General features: G+C 36.9%; 2 protein-coding genes across 3 annotated transcripts; both read left to right on the top strand.

Moving 5' to 3' along the window:
* The first annotated feature begins 145 nt into the window (after positions 1 to 145).
* LOC109021044 lies at positions 146 to 7,861 on the top strand. Of its 2 annotated transcripts, none has more exons than XM_019003580.2 (9): positions 146 to 348; positions 619 to 1,546; positions 1,747 to 2,108; positions 4,341 to 5,483; positions 5,572 to 5,730; positions 5,863 to 6,214; positions 6,354 to 6,424; positions 6,558 to 6,680; positions 7,119 to 7,861. In XM_019003580.2, exons 2-9 carry the CDS (start codon positions 643 to 645, stop codon positions 7,470 to 7,472), a joined length of 3,468 nt encoding a protein of 1,155 aa, XP_018859125.1. In that variant the 5' UTR covers positions 146 to 348; positions 619 to 642; the 3' UTR covers positions 7,473 to 7,861. The 2 variants fall into 2 exon arrangements, with proteins under 2 accessions (XP_018859125.1, XP_018859124.1); XM_019003579.2 differs by having other exon boundaries at positions 424 to 1,546.
* Positions 7,862 to 9,818: 1,957 nt separating this feature from the next.
* Positions 9,819 to 19,409, top strand: LOC108988312 (ubiquitin carboxyl-terminal hydrolase 9-like). The gene is made up of 15 exons (XM_035687012.1): positions 9,819 to 9,868; positions 9,964 to 10,008; positions 10,123 to 10,289; positions 11,039 to 11,293; positions 11,848 to 11,992; positions 13,321 to 13,380; positions 13,479 to 13,574; positions 14,306 to 14,701; positions 14,833 to 14,973; positions 15,572 to 15,742; positions 16,396 to 16,653; positions 16,757 to 16,914; positions 17,521 to 18,078; positions 18,199 to 18,469; positions 18,643 to 19,409. Exons 3-15 carry the CDS (start codon positions 10,138 to 10,140, stop codon positions 18,805 to 18,807), a joined length of 2,826 nt encoding a protein of 941 aa, XP_035542905.1. The 5' UTR covers positions 9,819 to 9,868; positions 9,964 to 10,008; positions 10,123 to 10,137; the 3' UTR covers positions 18,808 to 19,409.
* Positions 19,410 to 19,690: the final 281 nt, after the last annotated feature.

Genomic DNA, 19,690 nt, shown 5'->3' with positions numbered 1-19,690 from the left:
AGAGAAAAAGAAGGGACCAAAGAGCTCAAGTTGGGTCTGACGACTGACAGTCCTCTTATTTGTAGCAGGCTTTAACGTATGGTGGGCCGGCTTGTCTGAGCCGAGCCATAGTGCACACAGCGAGTCAAAACCCGAGATGGACGCCATAACTAGCCAACAAAATCCGAGTTTCTCAAAAAATCTCTTTCGGTTCCGCCGATCCGTGCGCGAGAAGCCATCTTCGTCCCGTCCCGTGTGGATAGAAACAATAGTTGGCGACAACCTCTCTCTCTCTCTCGGTATTCCAAGAAATCAACAATCTGCTTCAACATTTTCCAACTTGAACCAGGAATTTATGGTTTCCAGCAGGTACTCTCTCGGAATCTCACCAACTTGATTTTTTCTTTTTGCTTCGGTTATGGTTATCCTGAAACTTCATTCTAGGGCGACGGAAATCGAGGATTTGGATTTGGGTTTGGGGGTTTTATATTGTTGGGAAACTGAAGTGGCATTAGGGTATCCGTGTTATTAGACGATTACTGTAATTTGGCAAGAGTCGGGGAAATTGGCTTTAGGTTCTGGTTTAGGGCTTTTATGATTCGGAAAATTAAAGGGAGATTTCGGTTTTTGTGGTACTAGAGAATTGTGTAGTGGAGTTTGGCTATGAAGGGCCGGTCGCATCGTTATCAGAGCACGGACCCTCCGGACGACTGGGTCGATGAATCTTGGACCGTGGACTGCCTGTGCGGTGTGAACTTCGACGATGGCGAAGAGATGGTCAACTGTGATGAGTGCGGTGTATGGGTGCACACGCGGTGCTCGCGGTATGTGAAGGGAGATGATATATTTGTGTGTGATAAATGTAAAGTAAAGAACAGTATTAATAGGAATGATAGCGAGGAGACCGAGGTTGCGCAGCTGTTAGTTGAGCTTCCTACCAAGACCGTGAGAATGGAGAAGAGTGCACATACGTCCAATGGGCCGCCCCCTCGGCGTCCTTTTAGGCTTTGGACAGATATACCAATAGAGGAGAGGGTACATGTTCAAGGGATACCAGGTGGTGAGCCTGGTTTATTTGGTGGGTTGTCGTCAGTGTTTACACCGGAGCTGTGGAAGTGCACTGGATATGTGCCCAAGAAGTTTAATCTTCAGTATAGGGAGTTCCCTTGTTGGGATGAGAAGAAAGAGGGTGATTCTAGAATTGAAGATGAGAATGAGAATCCGATTGATAAGGGGGCTGGGGTTTTGTTCTCCTTGTCTAAGGAGAAAGTTTTGGCTGCCCCAATGGCAGCTTTGGTCAGCATGAGAGGCAGGAGTGAAGAAGAAGGCGGTGGAAAGGTGCCTTTGAAGGAGATGATAACGTGGGAGAGTGAAGAATTAGATGCTAGACGTGCACAAAATGGTGTGAAGAAGGAGAGGAGCTTGCTTCGTCATGCTGTAGTGCAATCGGGTAAGCGGAAGAAAGAAGATTGGGGTGCATCCAAAGATCGGAGTGGGAAGAAGAAGGCTAGATCTAGTGATAAAGAGGCCGATGCAAGGAAGAGAGCTTCATATTCTTCTAAAACAGGTGATTTGATGTACCATGCAATGCTTTGGAAATGTATGTTTGCATGCATGCTTGTATATGCCAAAACACACAGCTTTATTTTTTCAATCTTCTTAAAAGATATTAAGACAACACTATTGATGGTGTGCTGCATTGTGCAGTGGTTGACATGCGCATACTGACTCCAGTTTTTTCTTTTTTTTTTTCATTTCTATTGCTAGTGTTTACACCCACCAGTGATGCAAAACAAGTGGAATTTTATGAAGACAGAGGTCTGAAGTTCATAAAAAATGACATTAAAAACAAGAACCTGAAGGATGCTAGTGTGCAGGAACTTCTACCAGATGCTTATCTTGCAGTAGAAAATAATGCACAAGAGCTCAAGAACAACTTAGCTGCTATTAAGCACTCTTCAGAAGCCTTACCGTCAGTCTTGCCCAAGTGCAGTTTGGGAGTTGGTCTCAATGAAGAAAGAGATGGCCATCAACTACTTACAGCAGTTGGGAGCTCTTCAAATGCTGTTGATGGTGTTGCATCATCGTTGGAAAGCAATGATGCTGGTGGTATTCCTGTAAAAGAAGAGGTATGTTTACTGCTGCTCACACATATGCTATGTTAATATATAATTTCTCATCTTGCACTTATGGTGGTCTTGAGACCACACATAATATTTGCAAAGCAAGGTGGCTTTGAAATTGCTCTATATTGCTATTGTCAACTGCCTTACTGTTTAACCATCATTGGGTAATCATCCGGAACCCAACTGTTCAGAATGTGGGCAACGCTATATAATTCTGTAATGTCAAGTAGTTGTCTTGAAGGTTTCCTGATGCAGGGTTCAAATTAGATTAAACCGCAACCTTCCTTAATGGCCAGGTTTGGAATAATGTTAATGGTTGGGAAGAGTTTTTTTTTTTAAAAAAAGCTGATTCGATGACTAGTTTATAGGTTGGAGTTTATATGGTCAAAACAAAATGCAGACTTTGAAGTTTGAATAAATGGTGGTAGTGTGGGGAAGACATGGGCAATCTTGCCTAGGGTGGGCAAGCATGTCTGGTGCGTTTATGCAATTTAGTGGAGGGAAGGTCAATCACAGGCCAAAGTGAACGGATTCACTGATTATTGGTAGATAAACATGTAAAGACTATGTTTATGCGACTGCCATTGATTTTTAACCCAGAGTAATGGATATGACACCATTCATAAGACATAGATATTCAAATCTAACTTAACAACATAAGTTCAGTACTTATGAACCAAAATTTAGGCTCACTACTGTATTGAAAGAAGACTTCAGCCTTGAAAACATCATAACCAAATATTTTAATTGGCTAAGCTAGTTATAACTTAACCTGTGTACTCTTAAGACTAGAATCTTTGGCATTTTTCAAGCTGGCTGACAAGCCTCACTGCATTTGCATTCTCTCATTCTTCAAAATTGTGCCTTCATTATTGTTGTGAGTTCTTTTAAAAAAGATTATTGTTTTGACATAAACAACTAGGTGAGGTTTGGATAGTGAGATAAGATGAGATGTTTTTAGATGAAAGTTGAAAGTTGAATAAAATATTATTAGAATATTATTTTTTAATATTATTATTGTTTTGAGATTTGAAAGAGTTGAACTGTTTATTATATTTTGTGTGAAAATTTAAGAAAGTTGTAATGATGAGATAAGATAAGATGAGTTGGAATAATTCTTGAATCCAAACCGGGCCTTAATGGATCCTAATGATTTTTTTTTTCAACTAATTAACGGGTTCTGAATTCAATACCTTGTATTAGCGAGTATTGTCGGGATGGTTTCTCTTATAACAGAGAGCTAAGCCACATGGACTGACGTTTGGTGTCGAGTGCGGTTTTTTTTTCTAGGTCTGATTCTTCCACTACTCAAATCCTAGGATATGGGACTGGCCTGAAAGGGATTCGAAAATTGGATACCGGTATGTGGACTTGCCATATTTTCGACCACAATTTATGATCCAAAATTTTACAGTGAGAGGTCCATGGTTTTAGCTTCTAATTTACTAGTTATAGGTTCCTGATATCTACAGGAATCCTGTGGTAAAATTGGTCTTTCATGTACTTCAAAAAGTAGAATAGAAAGATCATGCTTGCCAAAAACCAAAAAATCATTTTCATCAACTTCCATTACAAACCTTTTTTAAACTAAATAATTTTCATCTAGCCATTAGTGGACCCCACCAATTCTCCACCCCACCCCAAAAAAAAACTTTAAACTTTAAGTGCACCCCATCACTTCCACAAACACAAAAAACACGCATCTCAAAAGTTTGTCTTTCCAAACATCTTTCTAACACCCCTCGTCACTCAAACACAAACACAAAAGCACCTCAAATCTTTTCTCAAAATATTTGTTACACAGACATGCTCTTTTCTAATCTAATTTGTTTATAATGGTGGACATGGCAGTTGTGTATAGCCAGTATAATGCTGGAGGTTTTTCATGCTAATCTTCCATCAAATGTGTGTAGCTACTTCTAAAAAAAAAAAAAAAGTGTAGCTGCCTATGAAACCTCATGTAGCTTGATTGGGAAAAGTACCGGTGAAATACTTCGTATTTTTCTATAAAATGTGTGTTTTTTTTTTCTCTTTTTGAGTAGGAGACAACTGGACTGTTATGTTGAGATAGGTACTTTGCGATAAGTTGCTGGGTTGTGTAACACTGATAAGGATATAGTTAGTTTGTGTTTGTGCATGTATGCGTGCTTGTGCATTTATGAGTGTGCATGCCATATTATATGCTTCTAAACTAAACCAATTGTGGTTGGGTGACATTTTTGTTTCTTAAAATAGGGAGCTAGTGAGGCAAATGATAACGTAGAAAACAGTGTAGAAGGTTCTGCTAGAAGTGTTGTGAAGTCTCCTATTGAAGCTCTGGCTAGCACTGCACCAAAAGTTAAGGACAATCTGGTTCCTCAAGATTTTAATGGTGATTTTCCACCGAGCTCGGATCAACCAAATGTTGAGGTGAAGACTGAAGAAGATGATGCAAATTCTAGGGGGCTCTTGAAAACTCGGTCTTCTCTTCTAGGTGATGCAAAAGAGACAGGGATACCTTCTGACCAGATGTCTGGAAATTCTAAATTGAATGATGTAGCGATAAGCAGTTTGCAATCCACTGACCAAAAACAAGATGCTGAAAGAACTTCAGAAGCAGTCAGTTATTATCATATAGATAAATTTAATGAATCATCTGGTGGTCCTTGTCAGCCTAAACGAGAGTTGGAAGGCTTAGAAGGCTCTGTGGCAATTAAAAAGATTTCTTCTGAAGCTAAACATGCATTGGGGTTTGCTGAAGAGCGTTCAATATCTGGTGGAACTATCTCAAACACTCCAGCACTACCCAGCCAGCATAAAATGGTAGTATGTGTTGCAAAAACTTCTTCCACTTCATCCACCATTGTGACTTCCAAATCTTCTCCTGTTGATGACATTAAACCTGCGGATACTCAGAATCTAAATATTGTCACCATGCAACGAGTAACATCTGACTGCAATGTCGGCTGTAAGAAGGATTGTGCTTCAAATGATGTGGTCAAGGATGAAGAAAGGGATGACTTGCCTAGGAGCACAGTAAAGGAGCGTCCAAAATATTCTGAAAATTCTTCTTCAAAAGCATCACATTCAAGCAGGATTTCTCATGATCCTGTTGCAAAACGAAGTGTATCAGATTCTAAAGATTATGTCCATAATTCATCTTCTAAGTCATTATCAGCCCAGAATATTGTGCCTATCCCCGAGTCTGGTGAATCTGCCGGATCACTGCACCCTCCGAAGTCTTTACATTCACAAAATAAGATTCCGGCTTCAGGTTTACCACAGAGAGCTGACAAGTCTAACCAGACAAATTACCAACTGCCATCTAAGATGAATCAGAGTCATGGGCCTTCCGTGCATCCTCCTTCAAATTCTCCTGCAACCCTCAGTGATGAAGAGGTATGAGTACTCCAATTTTCTAACAAAATCCCTGGACGTTGCGTTGGATGCAATCTGTATTTATTTATTTTCATTTTGTTCTTGGCAGCTTGCCTTACTTTTGCATCAAGAGCTCAACAGTTCTCCTAGGGTACCTCGCGTGCCACGTATGCGCAATGCAGGTAGCTTACCTCAGTTGGCTTCTCCAAGTGCAACAAGCATGTTAATGAAACGTTCATCTAATTCTGGAGGAAAGGATCATGGTTTGGTAAGATGTCTGGTGTTTCTGAAATGTCATGAAAATAGATGGCACTATCCGTTTGTCTTTGTTGAAGTTTCCAGTGCCCTTAAATTGTTAACAGGCTCAGGTGACTGATCTCATTGTTGATGCATTGCATAGGTTTCTAGAAGAAAATACAAGGATACATCCAAAGATGCGTTCCGCCGTTCTCATGACCATGATGATGAAGCTAAAAAGATGGACAGACTGCCATCTTCTCCTGATCAGAGGAGACAAGACATAATGCATATGGTGGATGCTTCCACCAAGAGGGATGACAATGGATCCCCAACATCCTTCCATTCTGTCAAGAAGAATATTGCTCCTGCTTCTGCTACAACTACAAATAGTGACCCGTCTTCCTCCACTGAGGCTAATGAACTGAATTTGTCATCTGCACGTGATTCACCTAGGAATACCTCTGATGAAGATACAGGGGCTGTTGGGGGTCCAGTGCATCGCACTTTACCAGGTAGCTGTCTGGGCATTAGCTTTATGTGGAGTCTTTGAATTTTCTATTGCAACAAAATCAGTTTAAAATGAAAAGTACCACATCCTATTACTTTTCACATGGATTGTTTTTTAGTAATGTTCTTTTTATCTATATGTAGGCTTGATCAATGAGATTATGAGCAAAGGCAGGCGCATGACTTATAAGGAACTCTGTAACGCCGTCCTGCCGGTGTGTCACTTCTGTCACTGGCTATTTTTCTACACCGCACGTTTGTGTGCATGCACACTCACATGTATTGTTTTGCATTTTTTTAATTAAAAGCAAATATGATTCTCATTGTTTTCCACTATTTGCTTCACAGCATTGGCATAACTTGAGGAAGCATAATGGAGAGCGATATGCATACTCAAGCCATTCTCAAGCTGTTCTTGATTGCTTGAGGAACCGCCATGAATGGGCTCGGTTGGTTGATCGTGGTCCCAAGGTATGGATGTGAAGTTCTTGCAAACAATATTTAGTTTCCTGTCTGCACAACGACAGTGTTTAACTTAAGTATGCCATTGATGCTACTGTTGGAACTGCTAGTTTAAATGTAAAATTGGGATCCAAACTTTTAGGATATGATTATGAGGTTAATCCCAAAAAAGTGATAGGACAAACATTGGAGGTGGGGAAAACCAGGGATTGAGGATGGAAAATTTGGTGTAAGCAGTTTTTAACTTCAACTAGTTTTAAAAGTTCGTTGGACTATAGTTAGTGATTTTGATTCCCGTACCCTCTATTTGAAAGTAGGATTCGGTAGGCTTATGCTCTCTTAAAGAGTTTTACACTTTTGCTGGAACTTGATGATTTTATAGCCATTGGATTTTATAGGCAGTATCTTTTAACTAAATCTGAAGTTGGACTTTTTTTTTGGTACCAGACAAATTCAAGTCGGAAAAGGCGTAAATCTGATGCCGATGACTCAGAGGATAATGAATATGGAAAAAGCAGAATGGCGAAGGAGGTAGAAGGCAAGAGCCTTGATACTCAGAGAGAGGAGTTTCCCAAGGGCAAGCGGAAAGCGCGAAAACGCAGGCGATTGGCTCTCCAAGGAAGGGGAATAAAGGATGTGAGAAAGACAAGGAAGGCTGATTTGCTCTCTGACGATGATGTTGGACCATTTTCTGATTCCAGTGAGGAGAGTATATTTAGTGAGGATGAGATTCCGGGAGGTGGTGCATGTCCAGCTGGAAGTGAGGCCTCTGCTAGTTTAGACGAGACAGGAACCATTTAGTTGTAGATTGTTGCTTAGCAAAGGAATTCTGGATTGTTGAACTTTTGGTTTATGTTTTGTTTTCAAGGGTGAAGAGGCCACAACCATGTTTAATGGTGAGAATAGCTTGTTGGCTAGATTCCAGCATCTTCCATGTAAATTTATAGCAACACAGTTGGCTATTTTGGGCCACCTCTGTCGTATGGTCCCAAAGGATAATTGAGGCCCATGAATGAGTTCATGTCAGATCAATGCACTCAACCACTGCTGTTGTTCCCAGACTTTTGTTACCAGTCTGATAGGGGTTGGGGCTTAAAACGTTGCTGGGTGGGTGCTTGGTGCCAAGTCTAATGTGAATTATTGTTATATTTGTGTACATAACTTGGTAATTTTGTGACCATATGTCGGAAGCATTTTTTGTTTCAGATAGTTTCTGAAATTTAGACAGATAGAACTTGCTCCATAGATATCTCAATAAATTCTCCTTTCAATCAAAGGCTAATTGGTGTTGCGAGCAGGTCATGAAACTTTTGACAGAGAGGTCAAGAAGAAGAAGAAGAAGAAGAAGAAGCTGCCATTATGTATTATAAAAATAATGCATCTAAAGAGGCCAAAAGATTGAGCCATTAATAGCTTGGAACCTAGCAAGAACAGACAATGAAAAGTTTCAATAAGCTGGAACTATGAGCTTAAGGTGTCAAGTTGCCAAACTATCTCGATGCTTACCTTTTGCGGGGTGACTTATAAACTAGGAAATAAGCAAATAATATGCTTTTCCCAGGATTCTTCTTAGTATGATGCGACCACAACCAAATGTCAATTCGGAGATAAGGACTCGTTTGAATCGTGAGATGAAATGACATGATCTTGGATGAATTAAAAAAAATATTATTAAAATATTATTTTTTAATATTATTATTATTTAAAAATTTAAAAAAATTAAATTATTTATTATATTTTATGTGAGAATTTAAAAAAATTATAATAATAAGATGAGATATGATAATTTTTCTATTCGAACAAGCCCTTTATTTGAAAACTTACGTGAGAAGACACATCCTACACTAAAAACTTATCATGATTTAATTTTTAAGAGAAGTTTGAGAATACAATATAATCTTTCTCTAAAAGATACCGACAAGTTTCTTAATTTTAAATAAAGAAAGAGAAATGATTATAATTACGACAATGATAAAATATAAATATATATATATATATATATATATATATATACTTTCTTTCAATTTCATCACCCTTAAATAAATTGATATTATCTATTTTCAATAAATATTATTTAATAGTGGATATAGAAAATATTTAAAATATATCATATAGGCGAAGATAATAAATTTAAAATAAAAGGTGATATTGCTCATTAATAAAATAAAAATTGTAATTTATAAGAGTTCTTAGGGGTGTAAATTTAAACCGGGAAACCGGACCGGACCGGACCGAACCGGACCGGTTGGTCCGGTTTTGAACCGGTCCGGTCCGGAACCAGTTCCTATTTTATGAAAACCGGCCGGTTCCGGTCCGGTTCCGGTTCCGTAGTTTTTGGGACCGGACCGGACTGGTTAGAAAAAAAAATATATAAAAATTAATTTATATATTATACAAAATATTTATATATATAATATATAATTATATGTTAAATTTTTATATATAATATATATAATTATATATCATATATGCAAAAATTTTATATTATAATTTATAAATAATAACATAAAATGTTAATCTTAAATATGAACATTTGTAATTTATTTGATCATATGTTATTAATATAATTATATATAAGATAATGTTGTTATAATTTATAAAATAAAAGTTTAATCTTAAAGATAAAAATTTAATTGATCATATGCTTTAAGCATAATATATATATTAAATTTTTAATAATATTTTATAATAAAAATTAACACTTTATTATATGTTTTTTATATTTAAAAAAAACCGGAAAATCGGACCGGACCGGACCGGAAACCGGTAAAACCGGAAGTATCGGTTTAGGAGGGTAATCGGGGCGTAATCGGTTTTGAAAAATACAAAACCGGTACATACCGGTTCGGTCCTAGATTTTGTCCAAAACCAGACCGGACCGGACCGGTTACACCCCTAAGAGTTCTGATAGGTGGACAGGGTTGTATGGACCAAGCATTTTAATTTTTTATTCTATTTATTATTATTTTTATATATAAAATTCAGAAAATTTTTGACAAGAAAATAAACGGTCAAATAGTCATAATAAATGAACCCATGGCATAAAGGAAGAAAAAGTTCTTTTCTTTCTCGGAGGCTTTTAAAGCTTACACTCGAAGAAATGTGTGTATATATATATATATATATAAAATAAAGGACGTCTGTTCTTGTCCTGGTCTCGCCCGGATCATTTCCCCCACAAAGTCCTGCAATCTAGGGTTTCTCAATACACTAAATCCCTCTTTTCCTGACCGATAATTCTTCAATTAATTGTTATTTTAATTGATTTGAATATTTTTTTTTTCCTTTTTAGTCCAGCAGTTCGATCTCTTTCTCCTGCCAATTCTTGAAACTTGAGGTTCGTCCTATTCCTCAATTCCAAACATCTTTTGGACCGAAACCTCAAAATTTTAAGTTGTTATTGTGAATGAGGTGTGGATTTTGGGATCTTCATGTAATCTTCAATTTGCAGGTTGTGTGATTGATCATGACGATTCCTGATTCGAGTTTTATGATGGATAATGGGGCAAGTTGCTTGCCGCACCCTCCCGAGGAGGAGAATCGAATCGTAACGGATTTGATGAATAAATCGGAGTCTAATTTGAAAGAAGGCAACCTCTATTACGTCATTTCCAACCGGTACTTCTTAGTTTTTGTCCTTTTATTACAAAATCAGTTTTTGTTCTTTTCGTACATACCCAGTTGGAATTTTTACATGGCAATTAATGTTTTGATGTTGTATGAAGAAACTATGAAAATGTTGTTCTGGGCTTATCATGGTCAAGAGCAGTAATGATCATTGCGATATGCCATTTTTGTCTTCTTTTCCTTATGAGTTTGGGTCAAGAGAAGATGGGATCTTCTGATGGTTTTGAGCTGTAGCAGAGTATTAAATGTGGTCCTTTTGCTAGTTTTTGGTCCTTAGCTTGTTGGATGCATATCGTTCTTCTAGGAATTAGGGCAGAGCATTGAAGGGTTTACATGGTTAACAAAAGGAGTTTGGGTTTTGCACAATGTGGTAAGGACATTTTTGGTGGCTTCTCTGTCTGAGGGCTAATTTTAACATTAGGTATTTTGTCCATTGTCGGGTATTTTGTGCTAGTACAGATACTTAGGCAATGCTCCAATGCATTCCCACCTTTAATATGTCATATGAGTTCTATATGTCCCAATTTACCATATTGCAGCTGAACTGATCGTCAATTATTCCAAGCAATTTGCTATGCCTAGTCAATTTACTCAAAGATAATTTCTTTCTTTCTATCTTTCAAACAATTGGGTTGGCTTGACTAATAATACTTGTTAAGTTGATTTTTGGATTTGATTCTGTTGGTTTAATAATAAAAGACTCGTGCTTGTGATTGTAATTGGTATGCATTTTTCTCTAGGTGGTTTACAAGCTGGCAGAGGTATGTTGGACAAGGCAATGGTGAATGTTCAACTGATAAGCAGTTTTCTGATTCTCAACAATCAAATGTGGTTCCTTCGAAAATGGCGGATAGACCTGGACCAATCGATAATTCTGATATAGTTCTAGACAATAATGATTGTGAGAGCAATGATTTAGAGGTTCGTAGAGGATTGCATGAAGGGGCGGACTATGTTTTAGTTCCTCAAGAAGCTTGGGAAAAGCTTTCTGATTGGTAAGTTTTATATACATTAGTTAAAACTATTTTCTTAAATAAATACCATTGCTGTTTGATTCTGCCCAACTTTATCAAATGTGAAGGCTGTTTGTTGATTTGAAGAAAATATACGATGTAGTTAGTTTGAGGAATAACTTGGTTTTAATTCAATGATGGAGTCACTTACATACACATTATGTGGACTGTGCCTCCGTTTGTGCTCTTTGTAGAAAATGTCAACTTATCAAATAAATGAAAAGGAGTCATACATAGACATTTAACATCAACAAGAACTACAGATACTTGTGGTGCAATGCATCACTTGACATGCTTTTTGTAATGTCGACGTGCCAATGTGCCAGTGGTTGTTATTAGGTTTGACATCCAACTGCTAATCATGTTAGTTATTATTGATGGAAGTATTTCGTTGGGATTATAGAACTCTGTCTTATGGTTGGAGTCCTGTATTTTCAAAATGCAGGTATGAGTTGAATGCCATATTAAAGAAAGGATGTACCATATTTGTACAGTGCTTAGTGGTTAACAATTTTCTCAATCTTTCACTTTGTAAGGTACAAAGGAGGACCAGCATTACCGAGGAAGTTGATTTTACAAGGTGTCAAGCAGCATCAATTTAATGTGGAGGTTTACCCACTCCGTCTTAATTTGGTTGATTCAAGAGACAATAGCGAATCAGTTATAAGTTTAAGCAAAAAGGTACTAGTTTTGTTTTTAATTACGGGTAAAACAAAATTCTCATGCTCTTAAGTATTAATGTACCATATATTTTGCAATGCGCATCCTTAACTGTCAAAAACTGTCAAAATTTACACATTGTACCCTTCAACTGTGAATAGTAGTGAAATGGTTTAAGTTAAGATGTTTTATTGGGTTTTGGGAAATAAGAGATAAAAAGTTGAATAAAAATATTATAAAGTTAAAATATTGTTAGAATATAAATTTTTAATATTATTTTTGTTTTGAAATTTGGAAAAATAGTATTGTTTTTTTTTTTTTTTGAGAAGTTTGGGAAAGTTGTAATGATTAGATAAAAAAAGTTCGTCTTTCATCTGTGCCTATATTTAGGTATACTTCCTGTGTACCTGGGCCTTGCCTATTTCTATGAATACAATATCTTTGATTACCTATAAAAAAAAAAAAATTGAAGATTTGAAATTGAAAAGTGTTTGTATTTGAGTAATGTTTGGGAATGAAATTATGAGAAATTTTGAGATGAGATTAGATGATCTCACTTCCCAAACAAGCCCTAAAGCTTTTTGGTAATTTGGAGTGTGCATTATGTTAATTTTGATAGTATGTATTACACATTGAAAAACATGTGTTAGAGGGTAATAAACCTTTTATTATTTACTTAAATAGGTTTGCGCGAAATTCTCTCTAGATGATATATTCTTGTAATTTCTTCTTACTTTTAATTCTAACGATATATGTCAGTTGGTTGCTATGTTGGCATTATAGGCTGTAATTTCTACAATGCTTTTCAAGAGATATGAGTCTCCATGAATGTAATGTTTCCCGTTTTAGCTTTCTATTTCTGAGGTTCCATGTTGTCAAAACAGTGTACTGTTACTTTGTTCAAGCTTAAGAACAACATAGCTTTTGTTTTTCCTCCCTCTTAAACTGGGCTTTTCTCATTTATGGCTGTTTTGTCTGGCAAAAATACTGTCAAATTTATTTTCATGCAATCATATGATGACCAATTTATGATTGCCCTCCTCTCAAGTTTGTGTTCGCCGATTATGCTGTCTACATAAGCTGCTTCATTGGTTTATTATGGTAATTTTTCTTTTAAGTATTTATTATGGTAACTTTGAGATCCACATTGACATGAACTTAATTGGCCTGCCAGGAACTGTGGCTGAAGGGATGTTTAATGCTTAATGGACAGCATTTGGTTTATAGGATCCTTTAGGAGTTTTCTATTCTTTGAATTATGTTCTTTTATGGCTCTTATGTTCAATGTCACCCATTCATATTGTCATTGAGCGCTTATGAACCATACTATTTTTAACTCTTTTTTTCAGGCTTCTATACGTGAGCTTTATGAGACAGTGTGTGCACCTAGAGGAATAGAATATGGAAAGGTGCTTCTCTTTTGGTTTTTATCATTGGTCTTTCAATTCTTTTCTTTGAGGTGATATAAAGTTAAGCTTTTTGTCCATCCTTGTTGCTTGCTTAACAGGCTCGTATTTGGGACTACTTCAATAAGCGGAAACATACAGAACTAAATATTTCGAACCAAACCCTGGAGGAATCAAACTTGCAGATCAATCAGCATGTGGGTATTCTGGCAATGTATTCATCTTATACATGATGGACCCTAAATAAAGCATTGTAGTTTTTGTTTTTTGGCATGGAGATTCAGTGGATATTTCTATGTCAATTTTATTGCTTTATCAAATGATGATAATTGATAATTGCTTGGATGCTAGTGACTAGTTTTGTTGACTATTGTGCTAGTTTTTTAGTGTCTTCTAAGTCTGAACCTCAACTTTTCTTTTTAAGAAAGTGGGGAGCATTGTTTGGATTGCTGTCACTTTTAGGCAAGCTGTTAGTTTCCTGTTTCGTTTGGAACTTTAGTTGCATAGGAAGAAGAGACATGGCACAAGGTAGAGAAACGTTTTCTTTCAGTTAAAAGTTATACGAAGCACCTAATGGCTTTTGAACACAATTTAATTTCTCCATTTGGTTCTTACTGGGGGAAGATTTTCTGTTTTAGTTTGAGCTCATTGGTTTAACATTATAATGTGACTATAGATTATTTGTCTTTGCATGCAAAAAGATGGGAAAAGGTGACGAATGTGATTCTGTAAAGAAAATTCAGGAAATGCTAATAGACTTTTTGTTCATAATATGCCATTTATCTAGTAGAAATTTTCTGTCCTACTGTTGACAGTATGCATATTAGTTGTTGGGATGTGAGATATATGTGTGTTTTTTAAGATGATCCCCAAATTTGGATATTTGGTGATCATAGCTGCATTGTTGATGCATCCTTTTTCTCCACAGATCTTTCTGGAGGTACAAGCTGATGGACATTGTTCTTCTCAATTTGGCATGGATTCAACAGGGAATGAGTTAGCTTTGGTACCTCTAGAACCTTCAAGATCATCTTTGACAATTGCTGGGGGGCCAACTATGTCGAATGGTCATTCAACCGGTTATAGTTTTAATTTGAATCGGGGTGCTTTGACTACAGGATGCACCGATATAGATGATAGATATGATAGTTATAACTCTGTGAAAAAAGGAGATCGAGGGGGACTGGCAGGACTGCAGAATCTCGGAAATACTTGTTTTATGAATAGTGCCATTCAGTGTTTAGTCCACACGCCCCCTCTTTTTGAGTATTTCCTGCAAGATTATTCTGAGGAGATCAACACAGAAAATCCACTAGGAATGAATGTAGGTCATTTGTTCTTATCTATTCTTCCACTTATGCTTGCTTCCAATGGATTGAGATAAGTAATGAGTCATTGTGATGGTTGGTCTTTCGATTCCACCCAAAGTATATAAAAGTAGTTGTCACCGTGCAGGGTGAGCTTGCGATTGCCTTTGGTGAGCTACTGAGAAAATTGTGGTCCTCTGGGCGAACAACAATTGCTCCGCGTCCATTTAAGGGGAAACTGGCTCGATTTGCTCCACAATTTAGTGGTTATAATCAGCATGACTCTCAGGTTAGTTGTGCAAAATACTTATAAAAAAAAGGGTTAGTTGTGCAAAATGTTGAATGCTACTTTCTGCTATGTTTGTCAGTTCATATTTCCATGCTATATTTTGCAGAGAATGTTATCTTTTCATGCCTGTTTGATGTCAGGAAAAGAAAGTCATTCTGAGGAAATCTTGGAAAAACATCATAGAGGATATTCACTTTGTTATGTGATTAGTGTCTCAAGCATTCTAAATGATTTTGATTTCTCTTCTTGAATCTAGATCTTATGATCATTTGAAAAGAAGAAAGAAAACTAGGTCATTCCATCTACAATCTTCATTGTTCAGTGAGTCTGATCTATCAATGATATGCTGCTTGTCTCCATTTGATCCATTAGTAATTATATGTTCTATTCTATGTATTATACAAGAACATAGATGTTTCATGTTTGTGCCTGGTCAACCGTATCTTAGTGTGTAACTGTTGCTTCTGGTTTGTTTGTTATTTGACTGCGTGACATTGAATGCTGAGAAGCATTTTGGAGTTCCTGTTGTTTATGTTTGGGCAGTCTATTTTACATTACCTTTATGTTTCTTCTGAATGATGGCATTTCCACTCTCTAGGAACTTCTTGCCTTCTTACTAGATGGGCTACATGAAGATTTGAATCGTGTCAAACAAAAGCCTTACATTGAAACGAAGGATTCAGATGGTCGAGCAGATGAGGAAGTTGCGGATGAGTGCTGGAATTATCACAAGGCCCGGAATGATTCTGTAATTGTTGATGTTTGCCAAGTAAGCAATTATTTTTGTGTGTCTATTGTTGCACAAGTCACTAAATCACAATGATGAAGTCATTAGAACCTTGTTTCATAGCACTTGATCTACCACATTTGAGCTTATTATCATCAGCGCAAGAATGGCCCCATTATACCGTTAGATATTTTCTTTATCAAGTAGGAATCTTCAATCATGTTTATGAAGACAGTTCTTCCATAATCTTCTATAGTTTTATGCTAAACTATTTAACATATAACAAAAGAAAAAATATAAAATAAAACCTTATTAGAAAGAAATCTTTTGAGTATTGGCTATTCTCCTTTACATATTTTTAATTGAAGCTTGGTGTGTAACACACTATTTACTGTCGGATCCATTATATCCATAAAAAAAAAGTCTAAATACCAATATTTTTAGTGTAAGCTGATGTGGCAGGCTTCACATTAGTTGGTGTGTTTAGTGTCAATAAACAGTTTTAACGAACAAATAACTCAAGGCTTGAATAATCAATGAAGCTATTATCTGTATAGGAAACAATTTGGATGTAGCTGTTTAGTTCTGCTTCTCTTTGTATCAAGATGAAGTTTTAACAGCAATAGTGCAACTGCAGGACTGGTTTTGTTTCATAGACACAGTTCTCTTTCTAAATATTTTGAAAATTTTCTCAGGGTCAATACAAGTCCACACTGGTTTGCCCAGTGTGTGGCAAAATCTCAATTACTTTTGACCCTTTCATGTACTTATCGTTGCCAATGCCTTCAACGGTGACCCGAACAATGACAGTAACCATGTTTTATGGTGATGGAAGCGGTCTTCCTAAGCCTTACACTGTGACTGTGCCTAAACATGGTTGCTGTAAAGATCTTAGCCAGGCATTGGGTACTGCATGCTGCTTGAAGGGTGATGAAAGCCTTCTTCTTGCAGAGGTAAACATATCTTTCATTGATTCTGAAATTTTTGTTTTCTTTACCATTACTATTTCACTTCTGGTAATTCTTGTGGCTGAGGAGCTTCATTTTGATTTTATAGGTTTACGAACATGGTATCCATCGGTATTTTGAGAACCCTTTGGAACAATTAGTTTCAATAAAGGATGATGAACATGTTGTTGCCTACCGACAATCCAAGAAGGTTACAGGAAGAATAAAACTAGAAATTATTCATCGAGTGCAGGAAAAGCAGGAAAAGTAAGCTTGCTTACTTAATCTCTGGCTATTTGGTATCTGATTGATAATTTTACTTATTAAATGTAGTCCCAGCCTGTCTTGGGTAGCCCATGGTCTGTGTGGGTTAGGCTGAATGAGATATGTTGACCCATCACAAGGCATTAACTTTTAATTTGAGAAGAACATAAAATTGATTTTAATTTCTGTTCCAAGGATGGTGTGTGGTGCAGAATAATGATTATTTTCTCCACATCATTTATTCATTCCCATCCTGATCAGGTATTTAAGGACTTGAATTATTCTTCTTGCTTCACGGTCTTTCCGTAAGGACCCAGGTGCATTTGGTTTTAGTTGTCGGTTACATCTTACGATGATGGATGGGAATGTCCATTTCTAAATCATCAGGCATTTGCTATGAATGTGGTACGAACTCAAGTTTGATAAAAATATTTTGTTATAGGATGTGAGTACTCCCACACTAGCTATCGATGGAGAAGAGGAACTGATTTCTTTAGCGGACCGATCATCTAGTTGTTGCCTATGTGTTGATTTAAGTCCACTACTTCAAATTTTATCTGGGTCAATTTGAATTTTTTTTGACAAAATATTTTTTATTTTTCTGTGCAGATTCACATCAGAGAATCTTAGGGGTGGGGGTAGGAAGCTTTTTGGAACACCTCTGGTGACTTATTTGGGTGAAGATGCTCTAAATGGAGCTGATATCAGTTTAGCTGTTTCTAGAATGCTCTCACCTCTGAGAAAAAGATATTCTTCTTTGACTAAAGCTCATAACAGCAAGGAAAATGGCTTTGTTTCAGAAGCTACAAATGAACCGTTGGGCAGCTATAATTCTCAATCCGGGCCAGGAGACCAATCAATCAACAACACAGAACTAGAGGAAACATCCAGCAGGGACATGTCCTTGCAGCTCTCTTTAACTAATGGTGATTTGAGCTGTAAGCCAATTGAAAAGGATACTCTTATAAAATCCAGTCAACTTGTTAAGGCTTTTCTGGACTGGAGTGACAAAGAGCATGAATTATATGATTCCAGTTACCTCAAGGATCTCCCAGAGGTTCACAAGACTGTGTTCACTGTTAAGAAAACCCGGCAGGAAGCTGTCTCTTTGTTTTCATGCTTGGAGGCATTTTTGACGGAAGAACCTCTAGGGCCAGATGACATGTGGTAAAATACTTCATAAATCCTTTTAATTGCTTTTAAACTATATAGTTATGAATTTCCTGCCAATGCATTTCGAATGGGGTATTATTTATGATTATCCTTATCGTTTAATTTTGAATGCAGGTACTGCCCAAGGTGCAAGGAACATAGACAAGCGACAAAAAAACTTGATTTGTGGATGTTACCGGACATCCTTGTCGTTCACTTGAAACGGTTTTCTTACAGCAGATATTTGAAGAACAAACTTGACACTTATGTGAATTTCCCCATTCGTAATCTTGATTTGAGCAAATATGTGAAAAGCAAAGATGGGAAATCTCACGTGTATGAGCTATATGCCATCAGCAACCATTACGGTGGTCTTGGTGGTGGGCACTACACTGCATATGCCAAGGTAAAAGATAGATTAATAATAATAAAGATCTTTTTTTTTTTTTTTTTTTTTTTAATCTTAAGTGGAAGATACTCGATTGATACCATAATACGTGCTATCTCAGATTTTTATATGTATAATTTAGAAAAAGAAAATACACTGGCTCTTATGCCTCAACTTTGTCAATTGTGCAGTTGGTCGATGAGAATAGATGGTACCATTTTGATGATGGTCATGTTGCTCCAGTTGATGAAAATGAGATCAAGACGTCGGCTGCATATCTATTATTCTATCAAAGAGTTGAAACTGGACCAAGGGCGGAGGAAGGAGAGACATCGCAGGCTAACATGGATTTCTGAAGGCAACTATTGGGTTCATTATGTCGTTCCGTTGCTTTAAAGCTTCCCTTTTACAAGGTGTTGCTGATTTTTGTTTAGGCATCAATTCCACAGAATGATGCGTTTGCTTACCTGAACAAACTTGGAAACCCACTGCATGATATAAAGGGTCACTGAGATTAATGTCGACATACCCAAAATTGGAAGTGGTTTCAGAACATTGGCTCGGCTTATATGGTTTGCGGTTGGCTCACTCTTGCCCTTTGTTGTGGGAGCAAGGGATAGTTTCTTGTTAATTTTTTGATATGGTGGGATTTTGGCTTAGCTATTAGGCTGCGTATGGATAGATTTCTGGCTGTACTGTTCTATGCGGAGTGGATGTGGGCAACTCTCCCCACACCATCTCTTTTCCAAAGTGTCCTGCTGCCGTTCAAGTTCTGTAAGGTATTTAGAAGTATGATAATGGCTGCAATGTCTGGACGGTACGGCCCAATGTAATCCGGAGATAGATTGTACTTGTAAGCTTTAAGCTTGAGTTTCAAAGACGAAAAAGGAAAAGGAACAAATCAAACTGGCATTTTTGCCACATCCTCATTTTAATAAGATTTGTTATAATTTTAGTTCGAATGGGGGCCAAGTAGTGTGTATCTGCCCAGTTATATTCATTTGTTAATAAGATCTTAGGATTTCATGGAGCTCAAGAAAGTTTGCTTTGTGATAATTGCTCTGGAGCATCTAACTAACTACACACCATAAATTATACTAATATTCTCATTAATTTGTTAAGGAAGGAAAGATTCTCATAAAAAATTCGACTCACCATGCAACTTTTCCCTATAAATTATGCTAATATTCTCCAGAGATTTCAAAAAGGAAGAAAGATTCTCATCAATCATGGCATTAT

Source organism: Juglans regia, chromosome 2, assembly GCF_001411555.2.
Source record: "Juglans regia cultivar Chandler chromosome 2, Walnut 2.0, whole genome shotgun sequence".
Lineage (NCBI taxonomy): Eukaryota > Viridiplantae > Streptophyta > Magnoliopsida > Fagales > Juglandaceae > Juglans > Juglans regia.
The sequence above is the reverse complement of the archived record's forward strand: the minus strand, read 5'-3'. Positions and strand labels throughout refer to the sequence as shown.

Excerpts from the sequence above, each read along its gene's own strand:
- LOC108988312 (XM_035687012.1), top strand. The coding sequence starts at position 10,138 with ATGACGATTCCTGATTCGAGTTTTATGATGGATAATGGGGCAAGTTGC. Across the intron at positions 14,974-15,571 it reads ATAATCAGCATGACTCTCAG|GAACTTCTTGCCTTCTTACT; the intron begins GTTAGTTGTGCA and ends TCCACTCTCTAG. Across the intron at positions 16,654-16,756 it reads AAAGCCTTCTTCTTGCAGAG|GTTTACGAACATGGTATCCA; the intron begins GTAAACATATCT and ends TTGATTTTATAG.
- LOC109021044 (XM_019003580.2), top strand. The coding sequence starts at position 643 with ATGAAGGGCCGGTCGCATCGTTATCAGAGCACGGACCCTCCGGACGAC. Across the intron at positions 2,109-4,340 it reads GTATTCCTGTAAAAGAAGAG|GGAGCTAGTGAGGCAAATGA; the intron begins GTATGTTTACTG and ends TTCTTAAAATAG. Across the intron at positions 5,731-5,862 it reads GAGGAAAGGATCATGGTTTG|GTTTCTAGAAGAAAATACAA; the intron begins GTAAGATGTCTG and ends TGCATTGCATAG.